A 26,737-nucleotide genomic window follows, 5' to 3' on the forward strand; every position below is an offset into this window, starting at 1 on the left:
TGATAGTAAAACTGTGATAAGACCAACACAAACTGGAACCAGAGACTGTCTGCTTTCAAAGTAAAAGCTGCACCTTTCGAAACATCATTCTGCAACACTGAGTTACAACATTTACTCTGGAGGTAAAGATTTTTTTTATTACAGTTTGTGTTTCACCTTTTCAAGTTTTACAACTGCTTGGCTGGCAGCCAATGAAAGTTTGTAGACAAGACTATGTAAACTACAGGCAAAGGTGACAATTCGCTAGTGACCAAAGCAATCACAAAGAGGTTTTCTCAAGCAAATGTTACCTAATGACAACTAGCAACCAACAAGAACCAGTTGCCAAATGGTCAAATAGTAACATTTTCCATCGTAACCACTGGTGCCCCAAAAAAATCATTGACTGTTCTCTCGGCCTATCTGACTGGAATCTGAGTGAGTGATAAAATGCTAAATATTAAATAATGAGAAGCACAAGTGAAAGAAATAAGGATGAAAAACCTCAATAGCTTATATCCGTCAAGCATGACATCAGATGATATCACAGAAGAAAGTTCTGTTTTTTCTGTGAAAGAATACAAAGGGGTTGATTATCAAAACGCAGGCGAAAACAATCAGGAACAAGTGAAGACAATTGCTATAGAGCAGACAATAACAAATAAGAAAATAAAGAAGTAACTAGAAGGACACACAACAGAAAACTAACCTTCACAGTAAAACAACACTAGGACCAAAAAGAAATCAAACAAGAATCCAAGGTACTATTCAAGAAAACCCAGGGCAATGAAAATAATGCATTTCCCAGAAATGATCTAAAATAACTCTTTTTAAATGATTATGGCCTTGACCCTGTAACACTTCAATGGTCATAAATAACTCTTTCACTCATCTTAAGGTCAATTGTCATTAATGATTACAAGTCATAACGTCACACTTTGCACTAAACTTGGTTTTCCGATGACTTTACTAAAGTCAACAAACTCGGCTGTGTCCCTAAAGCAAGAAATTAGAACTTCAAGCTTTGATTAAACAGCCATCTGCAGTGGAAGCACACAGGACAGGAATAATAATTCAAGCTGGACAGTCAGCTGTGGATGGGGTTAAAGCTTAGAGGCTGAATCTGGGCCCGAAGGGTCAGCTGGAGCAGTGGCTGGGGCCTGCAACCCATAGTGGGGCTCTACTAGCAGTTCCCTCTCTTGCTGTTAGTTGGGAGACGCCAGAGAGGGAAAAGGTCCACCGCACGCATACCAAGAGTCCTGAATGACCTAAAAATGCATCTGCGTCTTTACAACAAAGTCAGATAGGCAGATATTTGATTTCTTCCTGCTTGGTTTCTTCATTTGAATGCAGAACTGAAAACAGTCTTGACAACTTAAATGCCTTTGTGTTATTTGTGCCACTTTGAGGAAAAAAGTTTTACTCTGTCTGTTTTCATGCTTGTACAAAATAATTGTGAAAACCTGAGTCAGAGTTCTTCTATGATTTGATACATCCAAATGTATAAGCATGAAAGAGGTGAAGCCACTTGAACTTGAAGACACGTTCTTTAACAAGATAACAAGTGAGCAAAACAACTGAAACGTGGAAAAACTGGTAAAATGTGTAAATTGAAAGCAGAAACCAAACCTATTATTGTGACTGCAGCGGAAAGTAGGTGCAAACCAGGGGCTCAATATTTGGGGCTCATTCCAATTTCAATACTGATCCGAAGGCAGTAAAAAAATTCAGATACTGACAGCAAAACAGATCAAAAAGGTTGTTAACCTTGATAGCTTCAACAGCACAACGGGCACTTAATTTTGCACGTGATTACTGAATCATGGTTAATGCCACAGAGTGCTTGTTGTTGGTATCCCGAAAGACATTTTGGACTTTTCCTGCAGAAAAATTATTTTATGATTTCCATAAAAGCATTTATGTCAAGTAGTTACAGCTTACCATATGCTCGATCAGAGCTTTTGTGACTCAAAATTGACCTTTAAGGTGTGATTACACAAACAGGGAAAATTGGTGCAATCAATTATATAGGTATGTGTATGTGTATATATGTATGTGTATATATATATATATATATATATATATATATATATATATATATATATATATATATATATATATATAGATATATAGATATATAGATATATATAGATATATATATATATAGATATATAGATATAGATATAGCATATGGTAAGCTGTAACTAGTTGACATAAGTAGATAAATGTCAGCTGAACAAGGTAAAATGCTAAGTTATACAATTGTATCATTTGCCTTGTCTCTATCATTGTTTCTGTCAGCAGACAGCGCTATGAGCATTTCAAACAATGAACTCTGAGTCACTCTGCTGGAAAAACTACACCAGAAACTGTTTATAAAATATATATTTTTACATGCTAGGTAACATGCAAATACCAAAAAATCTTTAATAGATTAGTATTGGCTGAAACATTAGTTGGACTCTACTGGAAACCTACATTCAGTTCAGCTAACATGAGCTGCTACGTTTAAGGTTATTGGTAATTATGAGAAGAAGAAAAAAAGGAAAACAATCATATTTGTCATGCGGGGTAAATGTTATTAAAATGTTGTTTTTTGGTTCCATTTCATAGTGGGTTTATTCTTTAATATAACTTTGGTAATGTGAGGGCACGAAATGGTCACATGCACTCATGGCCCATTAGCTTTTGCTAATAAATGCTAATGAGTGGCTGGTGCTGATTTCTGAGAAACTGAAACAGCAGTGTGAGAATTTTCCAAATGTCCCTCAAAATGACTTTGATTACTTTCCTACAGACTTTTACAAATCTATAAAGTTTAATTAATAATTAAATCAGAATTAAACCATAAGAGTAAGTGTGAGGTCCTGATGCTCGGTGCTTTTTTGTCGTTTTAATCATTATCGATGTGTTTCACATTGCCAGCTGAAATAAAAACACTACCACTGCTTAAGTCTCAGGAAAGTAGGCTCCATCAGCTGATTGTAAAAAGCGCTGGTGTCTTTCGGGCCTGTGAAGGGCCCGTCTTGGGCTTTTCCTCTTGCCAGTAAATGGAGAGACGGACAGTGTGCCCGGTGTTATCAATGAAGCCAGCCTCTTGGCTCTCCAAAAAGTGCAGCTTGGAAGGCATCCATAGCAGGGCATTAGGCCTGGAGGTTTGTGTCGTTTGTAATTTATAACACTGAGGGAAATGGGTAAGAGGACAATATGGAGAGAAGAGGGAGAGAGGGAATGTAGGAGGAGGGGGATGGGACTTTGCTACACAAGCAAGTGGCTCTGCTTCCTTTAGTGTGCTGCACAGAGCCTGGTTACTAGGCTGACCAAGCTGCAGAGTCTTCTGTCCCTCTCTGAGGCACAGCCTGAATGGGCCTTATTTTTCTTTTTACTCAAGTCAAAGTTAGACACAAACCAGAAAAAGATACAGTCTTCTGTACAGAAAAAATGCAGTGCTGGAATGTAACTAAGTACTTTTACTCAATGTTTTCTTGGCCAAGTCTCCCTGGAAGAGAAGATTTTAATCTCAAGGAATTTCCTGGTGATTAAAGATTAAATAAAAACACAAAAAAACAAAACTTAAGTACATAACATCTTTTTTTAAAAACTAAATATAGTGAATTGCAATTATCTGACACCTTTAGCAGCCTTCATGATGTTTTGATTCCTTTGTTGATTCATATTTGATCACTACTTCTCTAATAAATGTTTAGACTGGGCAATACATTAATGCCAGAGGAGAGCAAACAAGCAAACAAAAAACCACAACATTTCCATGCTATGGGACTGATTTGTTAGGTAGATGAGAGCACATTTAAACAACAAACCCAGTAAAAACAGCTCTTAAGATTTTTCCTTATAGTCCTTATAGTCCATACAGCCTTATAGTCCAGAAGTCATCTGGACTATAAGGCTTAAAACAAGCAATGTGAAGCAATAATTTGTTCATTCATTTCCATAAGAAGTATATTAAAAAATACATTGAAAATCAAATAACTATGACACTAAAAAGCTGCTTGCACATTAATGCATCACTGGAAAAACCTAATTATATAAAGCATAATTGTATATTAGTCCCAGGCGCTATTCTATAGCCTCAACTTCTTTTGTCTTTAATACATTAAGTGCATCAGCCCATTGTACATTTATACCCAGGATGTAGTAGCAGCTAGTCGCCACTTTTCTCCACATGAGAGAATCAGTAGGATGCCAGTTAATCAGTGCTAATGGCTTTCATTAAGAGGAGTCTCACTATCTCCATGTTTCATTATGGCACGCCATCTCTAGAGCCTGCTAGAGCTTCCAGTGGGACAGACTGACGTAGAGGCGGCGTTACAAATTTGTACATTTCAACCCCTGCTAATAAGACATAATGATTACCGCAATACAGTGATCATCATCACTCTTCTCCTCCTACTAATCATCATACGGCGACACTAATAGCAGCAATTTCCCGTCATTTCATAACAATGACATCATGCACAACACCCAAATTACCCTGATAATATCTTAAAGACATAACCACAGTCAGAGCAAACAGTTCCTCTCAGCAGAGACAAAATGAATGACACTTTGCGTACGACTACATAAAGGATTTTTCTTTATATTAAATATGTAATGGTGGCATTTCAAGTATCAGCTTAAGGACAATTTTTGCTCTTTTTGCCATCAAATGCAAAAAAAGAGCATCTTTTAAGTGTCTTTCCAACAAGATAAGGGTCTTGGTTAAGTGGTTTCTTGCTTTAGAATAGAATTTCTTCTAAAAATCTTGGAATTTAATAACAGCAAAACTTTAGTCTTATAACAATAAATTGGTTAAATTTGGTGCCTTTTTGTGTCTGTGTGTCTGCATGCATGTGTTTTATATTCTGCCATTTGGACGACAGAAACACAAAGTCTTTCTGGTGTATCATCATCATCATCATCAGTCTTTGAACATTTAGTAGCAAAAAAAATATTGGCAAATGCCAATATTCAGATAAAATATTGATTAACGCCAACAGTTCATTTCTCTACTCCCACTGAAGTCTTAGATTATACAATCCCAAAACAGAGGCTGTAAATCAGAGTATCTGCACTATGGAGATGATCATTTCACATTTGTTTAAAGAGGATTAAAGGGCCTATCAAAATTAATAAATTTAAGTACAAATGGATGTAAGTGCAAATATCTCATCTTCCATTCGGGTAACTTACAGTTAAATCCAGGCCAACAGAATAAATGAAAACATGAGGCTGTTCTGTTACATCATACACCTCTCAGCCTCAGTCTCCTGTTACAGTAATACCTGCATGGCCACGTCAATTACAAAGTCTAAATAATCTGTTAACGAAATAACGGGCAGGTGCAGTATGAGCTCTGTTTTGGGAAGCAGCTTATTAAAAGCAACGTGGGGGTGGCTGCATTCTGGATTGCATAATAACAAATTTTTTCATGGCTACAGATCCTAGGCAACATGCGCTGGAAGCAGATTCGGCTCCTTAACTACACGAACAACACAAAATTACAAAAGCCATTCCTTCAGGAGCAGCCATCGTCAGAGACTACCAGAAGTTATATGAGTCACTAATGAGTCTGCACTCAAGTTACTAGGTAGAAATGATGTGAAGTGAGATGCACTGCAGTGTCGAGAAAAAAGAACTGCGGTTTTTAAAATGTGCTCAAGATAGATGTTTGCACCAACACCAGAGACAATACATGACAGTGTTTGGATTTCTGTGCAATGTGTTCTGACCGAAAGAGACCTTACAGTAGTACAGTAATACCACTATACTTTCTACAATAAGTGCCTCAGGTTTATCCCACTCACTTCCTTGGTACAATATGGGACTTTTTCTCAAGTGACTACAGTGATAAAAACCATATTTGTGGATGTTCATAAAAAGCCCATTGTCACAAACAAATAAATCTGCCATACAGAAGCAAGGACGTGAGATTACAGAGGTTTATATCAAAAGTCTTCCATGTCAGATCTCCACACTTGTTACTCTTCAAAGTAACCCTTGATAAAATGTCAACTATAAAGCAACAGAGACCTTTTTGTGTGTTTTAACCCCTTTTGGATAGTAGTGCAGTCTCATTTCTACTATATCTTTGGATGGCTGTGCACAGGTCAAATTTGGAGGCTAATGCATTTTGGTGCTACTTCCAAATATAGCAAGCTGAAGCTGACATAGTTGTTTGTTTGCAGGAGTTGTAGGCCAGCAGTACTGCTTAATACCACAGCCTACGTGAATAGAGACTGGATCACACCCAAAATCTTAATTTTGACATCAGAATACATTACAGTCAACGAAAAATCTGCAAAACTTCCAGGAAACCTACTTTACATTTATTTTCCAGGAAGAAAATAAATGTAAAGAAAAGTCATAATGCCAGATCAGACAGGCTTTGGTAATGCACTGCGGCTAGATTGACACTCCTTAACTGTTGTACTAATCGGGTCTTAAAAGCCTACTCCACGTTGTACCAGAATCTGAAGAATGTGGGGCAATTCAAAAACTAGTCTTGTAACGCAACAAACTCAAGAGTTTAACCCAGTCAATATCAAAATCAGCAAAGGTCAACAGTGCATCCATTCATTGTTGGGAAAAGTTTGTTTTTTTTGTAATAAGTTACAGATTACTAGTTAACCTGTAATGAATTTATTCTTCATTGATGATGAAGAATAAATGTTTTTATTCTTCATCATCAATGTAGCTTATTGTAGTTACTGTAATTGAAATGCATTTAGTTTTTGATTACTTGTCTAATAAATTAAATTGGGCAATAAAGCAGAAACAGACTTGAGCAACGTCAACAATTTTTTACAGCTTGCAAACAGGGTTTAGACTTGTTTACTAGCAGTAGATTAATGTCAAAGATAAAAAAAAAAAAAAAAGAAAAATCACTGAATTTCTGTACCCTGGCATTGTTGGCGGGTCATAGCATGGCCAGCTCGGATTTTTCACACAAATGTGCACAGAGTTGACTGGTGAATGACAACAAATTCAAACCACAGACACAAAAAACAACGCTAAACACCTTTAGGTGACTGTTGTTGTGATTTGGCGCTGTATATAAAATTGAATTGAACTGAACATTTGAGCACAAATTGCTAATACATCAGCTTTTTGGAACGATCAGTATTAATTACATTTACTGCACAGTCTCACACCAACTTTTATTCTGAATTGACAGAAATTCTACATTTCTGCATTCGTGGATGTCACAAGTAACTAACCAACTTGACTTCACTGCTTGGGAATTACAATAAGTGAGATTTTGGCTACAGCTGGTTTTCATCCATTTAATGAGTTTATGAAAATTAACTTACAAAGTCTTTAAATTTGCATTACAAAATGTACTAACCATTACATCATCTTCATTTCTTTTTCACAATTGTGTTACCCTGGAGCCTAAACAGTTATGAAAAATCAAACTCAAACAACGAGCAAGTATAAGCAATGCTAATAGAAAATGTCAGTTTGTTTGGTTTTTAATCAAATGTTTTTCTTCAGCCAACAAATGTGATGTTTGCTATTAGAGGAGGCCAGGAGGAGCACTGTGTCTTTGTGGATCTAGAGAAAGCATATCACAGCGTAGGGCTGGGCCATATTATACCGTTCACGGTAATACCGGTATAATGTTAGGCAAAGATAGGAAAATGAAATATCGCGATAGAATGGGAGTAAAACGCGCATGCGCAGTGCCTTTGTTTTCATACGCACATGGCCGATTGTTGAGTGAAACAGATGAACCAGAATTGGTTTGTAAAAATGGTGCAACTTCCATGATGTGGAACTGGTTTGGTGTTTGTCCGTCAGATACACAACAAAGCACATTTTTTTGCAGAACATGCAAGCGGCCGTTGTTATTGTCGTATTTGTCGGACTAAGATGCTCTTAAATCTGGGAGTAATCTGGGTCCTAAACTCCGTATACTTCAGGTCAAACAACACTGCAGCATCACTTAGAGTTAAAAACTGTCTAAATTCTTTCATCTTTAATAAAACGATCAGCATTGCTGCTTTACCAGGTGTAACTATAAAGTTTAACTTCCAGGCATCCATGAAAACAAAAGTTATTACATTTAACGGAGTTAGAAGTTAGCAGGAAGCTAGCGGAAGTTAGCTCGCTAGTTTCGCTAGTTACCTAAGCATGATATTGCATGTTCTGACTGAGAGATTTCTGAAAAAAATCAAACGTACAGCTCTGCTATCACTTCCAACATAAATGAAGACAGGAAACTAAACAGCAGTGACGTTTGTAGGGTTACTGAAGTTGGGCTAGCTGGTATATAATGATGTGCTACGTGATCGCTAGCGACACAGCTATGTTAGCATAACATAAACAGTGAAGCTGGAGGACGAACACTAACACTTTTCCACTTATAAAAGTTAACGTGAAGGTTTTTCATGGTTAGAGACAAATGCAATCGCATGGCAGGATGCTGTAAACGGACCAAACTTCAGTCAGGAGAACAACTGAGATAATCCATCCACAATACGAGGTTAGTCATTAATATACTGCAACAACATGGGAATAGAGCAGCTGCCAGAGAATTCAACATTAATGAATCAATGGTACAGAAGTGGAGGAAGCAAGAAGAATGAGTTTAATAAAGTTTGATTTATCTGACTGCTTTGTTTCGCTTAATGTGCCTTATAATCCCGTGCACCTTATGGTCCGAAAAATGCGTACTGCACACTGCAGTTTAATGTTGCAAAGCACCTCTTTTTAACTTCAGTGGATATTATACATGGTTATGCTCAGGATATGTCAGCCCATTTCTACTGGAAATGCCTTTTGGTTAAACTTTCAGCAAGGAATTTGCATTTGCACTGTTACATTTTTATAAAGCTTTAATGTACATAAAAACCAGCTTCTTGTTTAAGTGAAAATAAATGGAAGGTTGTCTTTTTGCGCTAGTAATGTTGTGGAGTTGTATTTTGTCTCGCATCAATTATATCGTCGGTTATATCGTTATCGCAAATTTTCAAATATATATCGTGATAAATATTTTTGGCCATATCGCCCTGCTCTATCACAGCGTGCCAAGAGAGGAACTGTGGTACTGCATAAGGAAGTCAGGAGCGGCTGAGAAGTACGTGAGTGTGGAGCAGGACATGTATGAGGACAGCAAGAGAGTGGTGAGGTGTGCAGTAGGAGTGACAGATGGGTTCGAGTGAAAGGCGGAGTAGCATTACATCAAAGATCGGCTCTGGGCCCCTTCTTGTTTGCAATGGTGATGAAGAGATTTATAGATGACGTCAGGAAAAAAACTTTGTAGATTATGATGTTTGCAGACAACACTGCGATCTATAGTTGGAGTAGGGAGCAGGCGGAAGAGAGTCTGCAAAGGTGGAGAGAAGAGGAATGAAAGTCAGAATACACAAGTTTGAATGAGAGGGAGACCGATATAATAGTGAGGATGCGATTAGGAGAAGTAGTGACGGTGGATGAGTTTAAATAGGCATGGTGGAGCAGATGGAGACGAGTGTTGGGTTGATTTATCAGAGAAGGGTAGGGGAAGATGTAGTCAGACTTGCTTTGATACATTATTTAGAGACAGGGGCACTGACAAAAACACAGGAAGGGGATCTATAATAATGATAATAATATATGGGACATGCCTCTCTGCCAGACAAATATAGTGTATTACAGAGTTTAAGTGGTGCAGAGGGTGGTCAGGATTATCCATGATGGATAACAGTGACCTCCTCGCTACACCAGCTCCACAAGTTCCAATTTGCAGCCAGTAATAGAGCCGGCCTTACTAATCAGTTTGTTCTGTTGGTGTCACCACCTGATGATGATTTCCCAGCAAACCACAGCAAAGTCCACCGTGCTCACCACAATTAACTGATAAAAAAAAAAAAATCACCTTTGTTTTGATTGACAGATTGAAGGCTCTCAGCTTCCTTAGGAACTAAAGTCTGCTCATTCCCTTTTAGTATATAGCCTCCAGTTCAGCCCAGGTACTTATACATCTGTACTACGTCAGTATCCTGTCCCATGATAGACACAGGTCATGAAGCCATTCTCTTCCTTCTGAAGTCAATAACCATCTTTCTGGTCTTATTCACATTAAGAAGCAGACAGTTCCTTCCAGACAGTTACACAAAAATCATCAACTAGTTCTTTGCCCTCCTCCTTCTGCCACATAAACATCCAACAACTACAGAACTGTTACAGCATCTCTATATCTGCCATGAACTGCAGGTGTACAATGTGAACAGCAATGGAGACAGGACAGAGACCTTTCTGCACAGCTGCTTTAGTACACATCGACAAATCAGACAGAGCACCGCTCAGTCTCACATACTGTGACCTGTCTGCCAGGTGGCCAGTAATCCATGAGATGGTGGATGCATTTACTCACACGTAGCTTCTCTTCTCGTATCATCCAGTTCTGCATCTCTGCACTCCATTGTACATATATACACAAAGTATTTTCTAGTGAATGCTTTCTAGTTCTGTTCTTTCTACAGCATTTCCATCCTCAGCTTTTTTCAGTAAGGAGTCTTAATGCCATTGTTTACCATTTTTAAAAAATGTTTTTCCAGCACCTGAAAGCATATGATCTGCGCAAATTGCTGGTGAACACAATGTGGAATTAAGGGAGAGGATCTGTTCCACAATAGTTCAGAATGTGTTAATGTAACACACTCAAGTCTGTTAGGGTCTGTTGGGATATGACAGACAATAATTTCCTCACTGGACAGTCTGCGCTAGGATCTGTGCAGATGTCCGAATCCCTGTCTGTTTTTTTGTGTGTCTTATCTAAGCCATCAACTGTTATGCATGCACACCTTTAAGTAAGTATAATAGGATAAGTATTATAAGTATAATAGGAATAGCTACTCAGCCATGGTGTCTCCAGCTGTCCATGTCTATGTCCACAACTTGGTATAATCAAGGCTTTAAGCAGTACAGTATACCAGCTCATATGACCACAGATCAGCCACAGATAGACATTTTTCTTTACATCAACTCTTTATTCAAGTCTGTGATCATTTTGAGACCATAAATGATATCCCTGAAAAGATGATGTGAGTACTTTTGCACTTTATTCATTAACCTCAAAGACAGCTTATCATGTAAAACATGTAAGTATATACATGTAAGATTTCAGTGGGCCTGGTCAGTCTCTCTCACATTAGATAATCATGCTGGTTACCTCAACACATGAAGATTACCAATGCTTTTTCAGGTGTTGTCAGCACGTGGCCTTTAAAGGGTAGTTATTAAATAATTCTCCATAATGTAGTACTGTGCTTACTATATATAAACTCTACTTTCTCAAAAACTCAAACAATTTTCTGGTATTCCCAAATGATTAAGTTAATAAATGACTTGTCTGGTTCAATCAGCAACAATAAGTGAACTAACCGCATGAATTAACGGCAACTAGTGAACTAGAAAAATCCTTTGTCAGGTGTTGTCTTAATACAAAGAAAAGCAATGAAAATTTCATCGTGACGGATTACATAATGCGCTTTCAACAGGCTTCTCCAAAACTACGCCCAGAGCCAGAAAATCTGGCGGCAGTGAGTTATTCATCGCTTTTAGTAAACGGGCTAAAACACGCATTAACAACTTGTGTGGGCCTTTAAACTGAGTCACAGACAAGAAGTTACCAAACAACAGGTTACTACAACAGAGGTTTTCTGGCTTCTTTCTCAAAGACCTCCTAAAAGGGCTGCAGAAACAGAGGAATATGTTTACAAGTGAATCATTTTTGTTCTTATAAACCATGCAGACAGGTGCCTGAACAAATAAGCAGAAATCACAAGTGATATGATTATAAAAAGATAAGTGTTTAAATAATAAATAAATGCAGAGTGTTGGGTTTTTTTTAAATGATATTACATTCCACTCGAGAGAAAATCTGCAGCCGATGCCGTCTTCTGTAATACCAAGTATAGTGAAATGCAGACAACCTTTGATTCGAGGTAATTAGTTCTGATAAAGTGAGCGGCTGGCAGAAGAAGTCACGCTGAGTTCAAAGGGGTGTCCCTCATCAGGAAACATTAAGTGTTCTTACCAACATGATGTCATTTAATCCCAACACTTGATGCAGCGTTAAAAACCGAGGGTTACCAGGCAAACAATCCATCACGCTTTTTAGACATTTGCTATGACATGCTCCACACAAACCCCCAGAAAGAATAAAAACATTAAAAAAACGCAACACACACAAACTGCTGTCAGTATTTCAACAAGGCCCAAAAGAGAAAAAATGAGTTTCACTTTAAGACAAAGTCCTAAGCAAAGAGCCTGCAAGGCTGCTGAATCTGAATTAAGCATAGATTGGCCTATATTGCAGCAATTAGGGAACTAGTTCAAGTCGTGCCAGTTCTCATGTAGGTTCTTTTACACTGGGGACTTTTACTCTAAAATAGTGAAGAATACAGTGCAGTCTGGGCTAGGAAACAGTGGTTGAATTGAAAAGACCACGGTGGAATGAACTTTTCATTTAACAGCAGAAAAGGTTTGCAGATGAGTGCTGTGCTTTGAAAGAAGAATGTGGCATAATAGCTTGTAGGCATGACTAAACAGTATGCACGTGAAATAACATATTTATCACCAGCACGCAGGAGAATAACCGCATCAATCACACACGCGATTTGAAAATAGGAGATAAGATAAACTGACTCTAAGTGCCCGTGCATCTGATGCTGCACGAGTGGCCCGGCTTCCCCAGAATCAGAAAGCAGAGTGGTGTAGAGGAACATGTGTGCAACCTGATTTGAGCTCTCATGCCTACGGTAAATCCATTCCTCCTCTCAAAAAGCTTGGAACACTGTATGTGAAGGGGTGACTAACTTGCACTTTCAGGAATATCGCACATAACTGGAAGCCAGAAGGGCAGCTAAATTCCTGTTTTTGCCCCAGCTACTTGGTTTTGTCCCAAAAGGCACTCACTGACCCACTCATTAACGGGTAAAGCTGCAGCTTGACAAGAAACCCCCAGATGACAGTAATTGTTGCAGTCGCAGATGGAGAGCAATTAATGAAGGGTCAGAAGTTTCCAGAAGTGTGTCTGCCTGCATTAAACACCTCCTGTATGAATCTCACTGTAACCCTTGACCTAGGACCTCGATGGAGCTGGGTAAAACATAAGCAGGGGCACGTTGATTATGGTGGCTTCTCTATATTTCAAGTAAAATGAGCACTTCTGAGAATCTTTTTAAACCTTAACAAAGAGTAGAATCAGCATCACGGTGAATTATGTAATGCTGCACAGTCTGAAATCCTCTCTTACAAATCCACAACTGTGAAGAGGAACCAACTTATGAAAAAAGTTCTGATCCGATGCTCTAACACAGTCTCTACCGTGAGCAGCATGTTTTGGGACTGTTTCTTTTTTTTTTTGTAACCGACTCCAAACGACTATGCAGCTCCGCAAGCGGCATCAAATTAATTAACAATGACTTACAATACAAAGCACTTTGAACTGAGTGTGTGCTGTGAACAGAGCCAGATTGACGGGAAACTTTGACCCCGCAGGCCTCCCCACAGCAGTTGCTTATGACTTGCCTCCCTTGAATTCCCCTCTGGTGCACTGCCAGCAGCACAGACGCTATACCCTCCAGAGCTGAGTGTTTATGATTAAGTATGCAGGTGTAATGATGCGAAAACTTAATGTATGCGTCTTTTAGTGGGAGTATGTGAACAGAATTCACAAATTGCAACTAACTACTGCAAACAGATACACCCGGTTACCCATTTACAAACATATCTGAGATGAATGGAGCTGAATTATTTAAAGCATCATTATGCAACAAGACACTCTCTCTGCTAACGGGCAAAATACTTCTACAGAGAAAAACTTCACATTATTTTATTAATTGTCTCTTTTTAAGTATTTCAAACCAAAGTATGTCACGGCTGCTTAGGCAGCAGCTTTTATTTAAACATAAACTCAGTGTTAGGTATGTAGCAAGTGTTTGGATGCTGAGGACGGAACATGAACCGATGCCCCGGGATATTTAATGAGGTGCATGCAGATGTTTTAAACTCCGACCACATCTGCAGCTTGTGCACAAACTGAGGAATGACTCTAAAGCAAACTAAGCACGAGTGGAACAGTGGTGCAGTGGTTATGAATATCGCCTCATAGCAAAAGGGCCCTGGATTTGAGACTGTCAGCTGCCTGGCATCTTTATTTGTTTGGTATGTGGATGCTGTCCCTGCGCCTGTGTGGGATCGCTCCATTCTCATTAGGCTAATTAGTGATTCTAAATTGCCTGGAAGCATAAGCGGCTGTCCTTTTCTCTCTGTGATAGATGGGTGACCAGTCAAGGTTGTACCCCACCTCTTATCCTATGACAGTTGGGATAAGCTCCAGGCTAGCATGGCCCTGAACTGGATAAGGAGTTAAGAAAGTGGATAGATAGAAAAATATGCATCGAATTAAAAAGAGTAGAAAACGGTTTGTCTTAGTTTATTGTTTTTTTGTCGAAACAAATTGTGCAGGAGTGTAATTATTAATTACTAAATCTCCATCAGAGCAAGGCACATTTTCCTTCCTTAAGAAGAAAATGTAAAAGTAAATATGTAAGAAAAATTGTGTATGTTTCTGTTCTGTGTCCTGTGTACTGTTTGTTTGTATATGTGTCTTTTTGGCTGCTGTTACAACCAAATTTCCCCTTGTGGGACAATTAAAGGATTATTCTATTTTATTCTAAAATGTTGCTACCTTACAAAAATAAAAACTTCACACAAGTTTCTGTGTCACTGAAATATGGTGACTAATGAATCAACAACCCAATTATTTTCTTTTCACTAGCAGGGACCACATCCTCGGTAACGATGGGCGATGAGGGATGAGGAAGTGTGACTGGTGCTGCGGTTTGGGGAAGGCCTCGAAGGGGACTGGCGACGGCTCTCGGGCCGGGCAGATCCCCATGTACTAACGAGAAATGAATGAAGGAAAGGAAGAGAGGAGAAGAGGAGAAGAGAGGGAAAAATGAGGGGGAAGGGTGGGGCGTGAAAATGAGAACAGCAGGTATTGGAGGAGGGGGGCTTTTATAGGCTGAGGCCGGAGGGGGCGTGAAGGTAGGAGTGTTCCCACTCCTGAAATTCAGATGATATCTCCACCAAAACAGTTCCCAGTTAATGTTCTGCAATATTACTTATCAATGAAGTGACTTGTGGATTCAGCGCCATTGTGTAGCACACACACACACACACACACACACACACACACACACAGGAACACAAGTAAACACAAACATTCAAATATTCACTAAATGGTTGTAACACACAAAATCTTAGTCATCAGATGTCTACTACAATCACAACAGAGATATGTAATAATAAAAAGAAATTGCAAACATTTGCTGATCTTAGTATTCTGATAAAATAACAGGATGGTGAACTTTCTCTGTTGACTCAGAAAACTGGTGCATGTCTGTGACTAGTCAGCTGTAATGAAAATAAATAAACAAACACCCCCCTCCCCAAATAGTATATTATGTAATGCTAATTTGGCAGAGGAACTACACCTAATTTCTGGTAATGGAGCTCGCTGATTTGTTCTGTTTTTCCTCCCAATTAATCCTCTTAAAGTGAAGCGAATATTCTAATAAGCGCACAACAGTCATGTTTTTTCCCCCTAGTTTTAAGAGTTCATAAATCAGCTGCTGACAGGTGTGTCTGTATATGCATCAGTCCAGTCCAGCACCAAATCTACAAACCCTTTCCAGGAATAACTTAGTCAGAAGCAACAACAGTGAGGGGGTTGGCTATGCAAAACATCAGATAAACCGTGGGTGAGGTAAACATCTTTCTCAAACACCATGCGCATACAAATACACACAGCACACGGGGGGCTTGAGGGTGTTAGAGGTTGTTATTCATTATCCACACGACTGCATTCCAGGATTGGACAAAAAAAGAGTTATCGCCACCATCACTCTGAAGCAAGCGCATGAGAGGCAGACAGGGATTTAAGCAGGTTCTCAAACAAGATGCCCCCACCTGATAACCTCAGTGCTGCTGTTGCACTATTCCCACATGTCCTAATGCATTTACAAATGAGAGAGAGCAAGAGATGAAAGGAATGGGAAAGTGTGAAAAGGGTTGAATAGGAGGAGGGCAAGGCATGAGGAGGAAAAGCAGGAGGGGAGAGAGAGAGTGTGAACATTAACACTTAATGGAAGTGATGGAGAATGATAAGGACACCTGCTTCTCCACTTTACAGGAAGTGACCTGTGAAGATGTGGCATCTACACCTGTGGCAGATTCAGTGTTGTCTGAGGGGGAAAGAACCTTTGCTGCTACCTCCCTCATCTCTTTTTCCTTCAGTACAAGAAATTATTGAGGAATTCCTCTTCCTTCTTTTTATTGCTCAATATCTGATTTTAGACATTTGACCTATAGATACACCACATGCACTCAGTGACTCCTTGCATCATAAACGATTACATAACTCATGTATCTACCTTGCCTTATCCAACAAAGAGAGTGGTCATGTGAAAGACCTGCCTAGAACAGACATCAACCTTTAACACATTCCAGGTGTCAAAGGTTGTTGCAAAACTCTCTTACCTTTTTTAAACTCCTCCAGCATTGCGTCAAGCTTGGTGTCATTGAACACAAAATGCAACGGGTGGCTGTAAAACTTTGTGATGGTTTTGAGCGGAGTGCAATCATCCGGGTCCACGAAGGCCAGGTCCTTGACCAAGAGCAGATCCACTATATTAGACCTCTCGCCCTCGAAAACGGGGATGCGCGTGTAGCCGCTCTTCATTATCTCGGACATGGTATTGAAGTCCAGCGTTGCATCCCCAGGAATCATGAAGCAATCCCTCAGCGGCGTCATCACGTCCTCTACAGTCTTAGTCCTGAGCTCCAGCGCGCCCTGGATGATGTTCAGCTCCTCTTTCACCAGATCGTTGTAGGGGTCCGTGACGCGCAGCATCTCCAGAAGCTTCTCTCTGTTGTACACGGTTCCTATCTCCTGTCCGAGCAGGTAGTCCAGCAGCTTACTGACTGGGTAGGACGCAGGGAAGGTAAGCAGCATGAAGAACTTGGTGAGGAATATGGTGTTGGCTCCCACAGCGAGGCCGTGCCTGGAGCAGATGGCCTGTGGCACAATTTCCCCAAAAATGACTATACCGATGGTGGACATGACAACAGCAATCAAGCCCGAACCGGCGATATCATCCAGCAAGATGGTTAGCGTGGTGTTCACTAACACGTTCCCGAGCAGAAGAGAGCATAGCAAATAATTCCCTTGGCTCCTGACCGGCTCTATTTTTTTGGCGTAATTCTTCTCCCTTTCCGTGCCGCAGTTCTGCACTATCTGGAGTTCCATGGGGTCCAGAGCCATGAGCCCCAGGTTCAGCCCGCTGAACATACCGGACAGGCAAAGCAACATGGAGATGAAGATGACCTGGAGCCAGAAAGGCAGCAGAAACTTTTTCTCCTCCACCACTATCACTTTGGTGTCATCCCCATCGTGGTAGATCCAGGTGTTCTCTGTCCGCGGGTCGTGCATCCCGGCCACGGCTGGTGTCGAGGTGGCGATGCAAAGGTAATACGTTTTACTCCTCTCCGTCTTTCGCAAAGGTTTGACCTCAATTTCAACTATACCGGATGTCTTTCGATTCAGGATGATGTAGGGCAATATCATTATATCCGAAGTCCTAAAACCACAGGGGTGCAAGCCGGACGAGTCCTCCTGGCTCTGGTTATCCCCCGAGGAGCTGTCAATGCTCCCAATCACCCGGCTCCGCTCATGTTCCGTGAAAGCAATTTTGGACCAGGTCTCGTTGTTGATGTTCTGCCCGTACACTCTTAATTTTACCCGAGAGCGCTCACTCACCCGCAGGTAGCCCTTATCCATGAAGGAAATGTCGTCCGTGTCCTCCAGTCGGAGCCCTATGATGACGGTCTCCTCGGACCCTTCCTTGCCACTTGTCGGGGTGACACAGCAGCCAGTGACAGTTAAGAAAATCATCGCCAAAGCTCGGACCCGGTTAAGTGACGCCATTTTTGCAGCGGTGGGTGCTTGGGATAACGGTTCTGCCATATTGATAACAACTGGCAACCAACCTCCTGAATGAAAAGGGCTTTTAAAAATCAGAGCCAGTCGGAGTCCGCCTTCATCTCCGCCCAGGGTTGCCGTGACTTGTGCATCGGGACCTGCTCGTTCCCACTACGTGTCCGACACTGATGACTCGCGAGCGCAGGCTTACGGGCCAACTCGTGCCTCCCCTGGTGTCCCCGATACAGGCGACGGCGACGACCAATCGGGAGGTTCCGCTGGCCGGGAGGCGGGGCGTCCGCAGCCTCCTTGACGAATCAAATTCCAAAACAAGTGCACCTCATGTTAGGAGACAGATAGGACTTTACTCGTGACTTCTTAAAACATATCATGCTAGAAAAGACAACCACAATACCCGGTCTAAATGTTTAAAAAAGGCACGTGCAAAGATTAAAGGTTAACTAAAATAAATACTACAACATGTTTTATCTATATAGACTATCAAAGGTTGGGACATGTTAATTTGTTTTCCTCCTATCGCATTGCATCATACTGCATGCTGAAACTCCGAAGCACTATCTATATCATGTCTCATTTTAATGACAGGTATTACAGTGGACAGTAATATGTTCCTAGACTGACTAACTTGAAGAGGTTAAAGTTGTCAAAACCATTAAACACATATACATATACGTCATTGAGATGTGTAATACAAAAAACAATTTCTTTAATACAATTATCTCTTATTAGACTATTTATCTTTTCCCCCTTTAAACTTAAAATGAAACTAAAGTGAGAGATCCTGACCACCATGTCTTGAACTGGTCCCCTTAACCAAAGCTTTTCCCAAATACAAATGTGCATTTGTACCTTTAGAAATAATGCACTACATCATAGGAGCAAAGATGAAAATAGAAGAGTCATTTCATTAATTAATATTTATTGTGTTTTATCAGAAATAACACATAACCATCACAATAATGAGAAATAATTTGTACACTTTTGTTGAAGCATATCTTAAAGCCAGTCTGCAAAACAATTAAGCACCGATTTACTAAAACACAGGTTTTAAGGGAAGTAAAAAGTATTGTGTGAATAAACAATGTCAGTTTTATGGGTAAAAAAATAATTAGACTAAGCAGGCATATGACAAAATGAGGCACAAATGAAGAAGTTGCTCTTCTTAATACTGCTCATGGTTGTTAAAAGGTTTTAAATTTGTTGCATTTTTATTTTACCTTACTAAAGTTTTCCTTTTATCTATACAATATAATTATGTTAATGAATTGTTACCATATTTAATCCTTTCATAAAATATTAACTGGGAGCACTTGCAGAACCCTTAAATCCCTCAAAGTGATATTGTTATCTTGTTTGCGCAAGATAATTTATAGCCTAGGTACTCAACATGTGGCCTGTGGACCAGTGTCAGACTTCAAAAATGTTATGTGGCTTCTAATCACCCTTGATTCAACAACAGTTCAGTCAAAACCAATGGATAGTACCGCTGAAAACTAGAAGCAGGGAGCAGATCTCTTCAATTTTAACTATTTTCTTTGACATTATAGCAAAATAAACCACCCTAACCTTAATTTAAAAAATAGTTGGTACAATTTAACAACCACCTCACTCTGATAAGACAAACTAAAATTATTTGATGTGAGATTTCTTTTCCTTATGGTCCTAAATCATATGCTGGCTCCTTAAATTGGCTCATATGCACTTGAAGCAACTTCAAATACAAACACTTTGATTACACAATAAAACATTTTAAAGTCATCAGCAGAACTCATTTCTCTGCAGGCCATACACTTGTAGTCCTTCACATAGTCATTCAGTATGTGAAGCAAATGGTGGCTTTGTGTAATTGCAATGCAGGGTGTTCCAAAGTGAAACTAAAACTTGACCAGCTGAGATGTCTCCATTATACACTGGGTGGGTGAAGTTGTTTGAGCAACCAGTATCTATTAAATTATGATCTACCCACAAGGTGTTTATTGTTTATCGATGTAATGAAGTTGTGAGGTCATATATGAGGAACATGATTATGTTTAATTAAAATGAATTAATTAATACTCATGGAAGTTCACCAAACATGTAGACATTATTGGTAGGCAGGAAGCTGAGCCTGTTTCTTTGTGCTCTTCCCACCATCATTTGCAGCAGCCAGCAGACTGTGTGCTGCAGCATCCCCCAGTGGCTGATGCAGGGCCTTGCACACCCAACTTCAGGGCCAGCTCAAAAGGGTCCTCAATGCCAGCCTGTATGAATAATTCAGCCAAGCAGAAGCATTAAAAGAACAAGCACCCAGTTACAAGAATGTATCATGTAACATTTGTGTTTCATCCCAAATCACTGTAAGCAAGGTCACAAAATTGAAGAAGTGAATCCAGGTACTATTACGGTACATTATAACAGAACACCGGCTCCTCTACACAGAGTCTTGTTATGGCCCTGTGCTTCCTTTATCAGTTACTGGTTGTTCATTAAGTCACAATTTCAAAGCAGCTGTTCTTTCCATGAATAAGACCAAAGGCTTTTTTATTACTATTATCAGCACACTGCTGTAGTGATTACAGAAAACTCTTCCAGACGAGACTTCACACTGTCCAAACTGTTAATAATGAGGTGGATTTTGATAAGCCTTTACCATTTTAATTTACTTCTATTTCTCATATCAGAAGAGAAAAAAAAATCTTTAATGAGCGGTTAACAAGTTAGAGAACTCATTTTTAAAAAAATGTAAAGCGGTGCTGTTAGAGGTGTATGTGCATAAAATGATTGCAAGCCCTGATGAAATGGTATTCTATTAGCTGAGTGTAGAACATTCCTTCTTGTTCAAGGTTCCCCAGCATGACTCCACAGTCTGGTTATGAGTCCAAGACAGCTGCTTGACCTTGTGCTTGTGCATGTGTGTATGTATGTTTGAGCGGTACGTGAATGTCCAAGAATGTACAGCATGCAGAAGCACATGCATGTGTGTTTGTGAGCGCAGTTTGACAGAGGCGCTCTGCCCTCTGGGCGTGTCACACAAATTGATACCAGAAACATACTGACCCCTAATGTGTAAAAGAGACATCCAAGAATTTAAACACAACACTGACCTTAGGTTTGACTCCACAGGGCCCAGTGGGGCCCCCCAGTGGCTGGAAAGTAAAGTCCTCTGCAAATCTGGAATGTGTCAGTATGTTGGCCACCTCTCCATCCACCTCCACAACTTCATTGGCCTACAAAATACATCCAAATCTGAAATCATTTGCACAGTTTAAGCGAGTAGAAGGCTGATGTATATTCTAATTCAGAATATACAGACCATGAAGGTGTACTGACAGTCAAACTGGAAACTATCCTCTGCCCCTGTAATGCCACCATTATATATGACTTTGCAGTTCTTGGTGTTCCCCTTGGGGACCTTAAACAAGCGGTATGTGGCAGAAACAAACTTGAAGTCACCTGTATTAAACACACAAGATTGAAATTAAAAAAATTAATAAATTTCAGGTCATGCAAGAAGGTTAGCAGCTCTCAAAATGTGAAATAACTTGGAATCTTGTAATGTTACATTAGTTGTAACTGTAGCTACATAAATATAGGTTAGGAGAAAACCAGCAGTGACATAATAGTGCAAGCTAACTTAGTAATGTTTATTTGTAGGGTTAATCTATAAAATGTTCTTCTTTAAGAACTTGTGCAAAAGGATTCTCTGATAGCATCATTCATGTCGATTGTGCCTGTATGTACAACTGACATGAATGTCACTGGATATTTACTCTTTTCCAGAGCTCTGTAAACTCCAAAGATGGCTGTGTGGGAAAATCCCAGTAGATCATCAATTTCTGAAATAATCATACCAGCTTATCTGGCACTAACAACCACGCCACATTCAAAGTTACCTAAATCACCTCCCCCCCCCCCCTTCTGATGCTCGGTCTGAACTTCAGCAGGTCATCATGACCATGTCGACATGCCTATGCGCACCGAGCTGCAGTCATGTGATTTACTGACTAGATATTTGCATTAAAAAGCAGCTGAACAGATGTACCTAACAAAGTGGCTGTTGAGTGTAATTCTGTATCAAGCAAATAATGCAAAAGTCAAGCAAGTAAAAAAGCTGTCAAACCAAGAATGTCCTGCAGTTCCTTGTTGTCAACAGTGATGACACTGGCCGTAACCAGCCGTGGGGGGCTGAAGCCCACTTTTTCAGCCAATTGTAGGAGATCCTTCCAGCAGAGTGCTCCAGCAAGGCACTCACCTGCAAAGATAAAACAGACTATGATATTCTGGTGGGTGCTTGTCAATTTATGGCAGTAGAATATTAATTAGACGCACCCCATAACACTTTGTGATTTTTAATTTCCTCTGTTAGTCTTCCATTGCTGTAAATGTCACTGAAGTACAGCTCACCACCATCCTAATGAGGAAAAATGAGAAAGTGTATGTAAATGTGTAAATATTTGCTTAGCTTTGCTCTCATAGTTTTATGATTGAAGATTTAATAACAATATTTAAAAAATGAGAAGCAGCGTACCTTAAGTACTTTGTAAGCTTCAGTCAGTACCAGCCTCTTGTCTGGAGAAAGATTCACCACACAGTTGGAGCTAAGCAAAAGCAGAAGATGTTCAAAACTGTTATTCTATGATTATATATTGTTAAACTGCACACAAAAAAGGATTAGTAAGACACCTTACATAATTACATCAAACGAGTCATTTTCCAGACCTGCCTCGGTCAAGGCTTCGATGTAGCCTTGGACAAAATTTATATTTGGCTTCTTGTAGCCAAACTCTTTCATATGATGGTCCACATAGGTCCTGGCCAACTCCAGCTGGAATTTAAAAAAATAAAAAAAATAAAAAGGTATTTATCAGAATTTATCAGTATCACTCAATAAGTCCAAAACTTTTTGGTTGTATTTAAGGCATGCATGCATACAGAACAGAGTTTTGTCTTTACAAATTAAGAAGTTGAAAAATCTTCACTTAGAAGATTTTAACAGCCTTAAATAGAGTTTTGGAGATATTCTGAGTTCAATTCAGTATCATTTAACCATCAGCTAGGATGCACCGATTAATCATAAGGCCAATGCAGCGATACGGATGTTCAATACCTGGCCATCAGTCATGTCAATACCAGTGACATGTCCCTTCTCACCCACAAGCTGACTCAACATATAGCAGTCCCTCCCACTTCCACTGCCCAAATCTAGTATCCTGCAGCCCTCTAAGCATTCTGGCACAACCAAACCACAGCCATAGTACCTGTGGGAGACAAAAACATATCAGGTTCACTGATTTTGAAGTGTGACTAGAAGAACAGAGAGGTCAGCAACCCACTAACCTAGCAGTGATTTCAGGGTGTACTTTCTTCAGTGCCTGGCGAATGAAGTCAGGGGTGGGCTGGACTGGAGCCACACAGGCATTGGTCTTTAGGTCTGAGGTTTTCTTCAGCGTCTTGCCATAATAATCCTGTTTTCACAAAGAAATCTTGGTAACAGTAGCTCCTCATTATAAAGCAGACTATTTATTTATAAATAAACAGTTTGTTTGCTCCCGTTGTCTCAGCAACATAAATAAAATCCTTTGGGACCCATCTCACCATGATGATGCACTGTTTGAACATCTACCTTCAGGCAGACGTTTCAGAGCCATAAAGACATAATAGACTAAGGAGCTTAGTCTGTTAAGCTTTTATCCCTCAGCCATCAACATGCTGAAGACTGCTAAATTACGGACAACCAGATTCAATACAACTTACATATACAATGTTTACATTGTTACAGCATGATCTCATGTTTACATGTTTACAATTGTAGTTATCCTTGGTATTTAAGCTAACACCAGCAAACGGGAAGAAGCACAATATGGAAACGATTGTGTGTGTGTGTGTGTGTGTGTGTGTATATTAAAAAAAAAAAATTGTATATATATATATATATATATATATATATATATATATATATACACACACACACACACACACACACACATAGATATATAGATAGGTATATATACACTAATTTCTATTCTTCTTTTGCACTGAGGTAATTGCACCTCAATTTCCCTGTTTAATGTTTCATTGCTATAATGTCAATACAAATTGTGATTCTGATACTGTCTGACTCTGAGGCTGCATTGGAAACTGACCATACAAGCAATGGAACAAAACTGCTGGACAGACACCTTAATGAGCACAACTACGGCTAACATGTGTTTATTTTTAAATGACAGATGATCTGTACAAACAGATCATTTACTCATCAGGGGCCAGATCTGTTTTAACAGTTACATAAATACTGAAAATAGGCTAACAACACTCTGTCATGAGCAGTCCCACTACCGACTGGTGTTATTTTACCTTCACATCCACGTGAATCGTGCTATCAGAGAATCCCTTTGGACACGTACTTTAAAAAAAGAAAAGAAAAAAGAAAACATGAGTTACAGATTAGCCCTCCAAATACACGTCAGTAAGTTAGCCTACGCCAAGTCACTGCTAGTTCTCTGCTGACTTAAACTGATGTAGCTTTAGTTACAAGTAAGGTCACATTACAAGATCACAAGTTATTTTAGTCTTTAACTTGACACTTTATGACTATTGTTTCTTTAAAATAACCGTGTACGTATCATAACAACATTAAAGGTGAAGGTTCAACCTGACACACGTCACTCGCTGAATTTAGAACAGCTGCAGCTTGAAATTGGACAATGCACAAGGATTAGGCTGTTTTTACCTCTTTCCATGGTCCATGGTTACATTACGTTCGCTTCCCAAGTAAAGGAAAATCTCAGTGTGCTGTCAAGTTTCCTTACTTTGAACGAACATTGTGCGTTTCACTTCCTGTTTTACCAGCGCGCCCTCTACTTGCCTCACTGCCTAACATAACAGCAACAATGTGACAGCATTTCACATTGTTGCTGTATTAATTCAATGCATTTGATTTGATTTAATAGAAACAAGGCTATCGATTTCATGGGGATTTCCAAGAGGAAGCATGGGACACTCCCACCAATCATTCAGCTCAATAATAATAGATAAATAATTAAAACTAGGAGTTACAGAATATAATAATATTATACTATATTATAATGTTGCCTTCTTGTTAAATGGTAAGGTGCCTTCCATATGTGGTCAGTGACGGTTTATCAGTTTACAATAAAAACAGCTGTCCACCTGCAAGTAAACCGTTTTTATTATATGTGGCAAAAGTGCCACAGTTTCAAACTGGAACATACACAGCATTATAGGTGCATAGCAGCATATGGGAGGCTACTAAAAGTCAAAATTCAAATTTTGACAAAGTTAGACAACCTTCTGGGAAAGTACTAAGGAGTGCTTGTGATATTGTACAAAATCCTAATTACATGTGTATGGGACTTTACACATATGCCTGATGGATGGAGATGCCATCAGGCACCCCCAGGATGGACCCTGCCTTTCACCCAATGACAGCTGGGATAAGCTCCAATCAGCTTGTCAGTGGCTGATTAGCGCCATTTGTTAGGAGCCTTGACCTCTACAATAACATCACTCAGTAGAACCACTCTGAAATTAAGTCACGGACACAGTGATTGACTACAATTAAGCATTTTTATTGAACATACATCCATCTTAGTTGTCATAATAAATGGCTTATGTCAAGAAGTGCAAAACCACACACACTTATGAAGAAAGAAAAATGTCTTTGGCGAGATGCCCCTGATCTTGTTAACAAATTACCTACTGTACTGTTAGTTAAACGTACCCTTCACACAACTTCAGTTTAAGTCTCAGAAGAACTTAAGTCTTTCTCAACAAAAAAACAATAATACCCACAAGAAGAAGAAGAAAGAAAAAAAAGAATCTGTCCATAATGATAAAGCTAATGATTTCATAAAAATGATTAAAGCAACTATTTGGTTCATGAACATGTTACAGAATGTTGTACATGATTTGTAATATAAAGTGGTTTTGAGATTTTATACAGTTCCGTTATTTTTTCAAAGAATCAGACAATATGAAAAATAGCTCATCTTTCGACGACATGTACCACAATTACACAATGACATCTTCTAGCTTGCGGAAAGCATTAACGGATAAAGCACTTTCGAGTTTGTTTAGGCTTTGATGGGCAAAAGTCAATCAGCTTAACTGTTTATGCAGAAAGTTACTTTCCTTTTGTGCTGGAAATTCTGGGAAACCATTTTCTCCTCGAGCCGTAAAACTAACGGCTGAAACATTTGTGCTTTGCAGAATTGCAATTTGTGCATCTTTTCAGGTACTCCAAGTAGATTAATTGCATGGCATAATGGTGTAGTCTCATCAGTTGTGGCTACTTAAAGAGATTAGACATAGATTTCTTTGTGGAGGTTTCACAAGGCATCTTTTATTTGTGTTTATCATCTATGGCATACCACTAGAAGCTCAGGAGGCTAGATTGTCAGCATTCAAACTCCTAAAATAACGGGAACTGACAACTATATTCTTTTCCTCTACCACATTGCCTTTGTTTTGTAACAGCAGTGCAGCATTATACATATTGTACCATGCTGTACCATAATAGTCTCATAAAGGTCCTGTTGTGCAACAGCTTATTTTTAAGATACTCTGGTATCCATAACAGCCAATGACTTATTTCATTACCTTATGCTCATGTCTAATAAGAAACTAATCTCTAATCTTCCCACTAATATGTACATGTATATATTTTTTTGACTGCTTATCCAACTACAGTTACAAGGTTACTGGAGCCTGCCATATCAGACATTATGTACATCCTGGACACGTCTCCATTCAAACTCAAACTTA

At 39.4% G+C, this 26,737-nt stretch overlaps 2 protein-coding genes across 5 annotated transcripts in view; both read right to left on the reverse strand.

Moving 5' to 3' along the window:
• The window catches only part of cnnm2b (cyclin and CBS domain divalent metal cation transport mediator 2b), a 52,751-nt gene extending 34,338 nt beyond the window's left edge, over nt 1-18,413 (reverse strand). For 2 of the 4 annotated variants that reach the window (XM_026170091.2, XM_026170090.2), the window contains exon 1: nt 16,513-18,390. In XM_026170091.2, coding sequence (XP_026025876.1) covers nt 16,513-17,998 — 1,486 coding nt within the window. In that variant the 5' untranslated portion in view covers nt 17,999-18,390. Of the gene's footprint in view, nt 1-16,512 lie in introns of all 4 variants that reach the window. The other 2 variants (XM_080302348.1, XM_080302347.1) reach the window with 2 other exon arrangements.
• A 463-nt stretch (nt 18,414-18,876) lies between these two features.
• On the reverse strand, nt 18,877-24,830 carry as3mt (arsenite methyltransferase). The gene is made up of 11 exons (XM_026170099.2): nt 24,684-24,830; nt 24,308-24,356; nt 23,291-23,418; nt 23,061-23,211; nt 22,642-22,778; nt 22,482-22,551; nt 22,283-22,364; nt 22,074-22,205; nt 21,267-21,406; nt 21,058-21,180; nt 18,877-20,214 (listed from the first exon to the last, which is right to left on the reverse strand). The coding sequence occupies exons 1-11, from the start codon at nt 24,698-24,700 to the stop codon at nt 20,107-20,109; spliced, it is 1,137 nt and encodes a 378-aa protein (XP_026025884.2). The 5' UTR covers nt 24,701-24,830; the 3' UTR covers nt 18,877-20,106.
• Nucleotides 24,831-26,737: the final 1,907 nt, after the last annotated feature.

Source organism: Astatotilapia calliptera, chromosome 6 (assembly GCF_964374335.1).
Source record: "Astatotilapia calliptera chromosome 6, fAstCal68.1, whole genome shotgun sequence".
Taxonomy (NCBI): Eukaryota; Metazoa; Chordata; class Actinopteri; order Cichliformes; family Cichlidae; genus Astatotilapia; species Astatotilapia calliptera.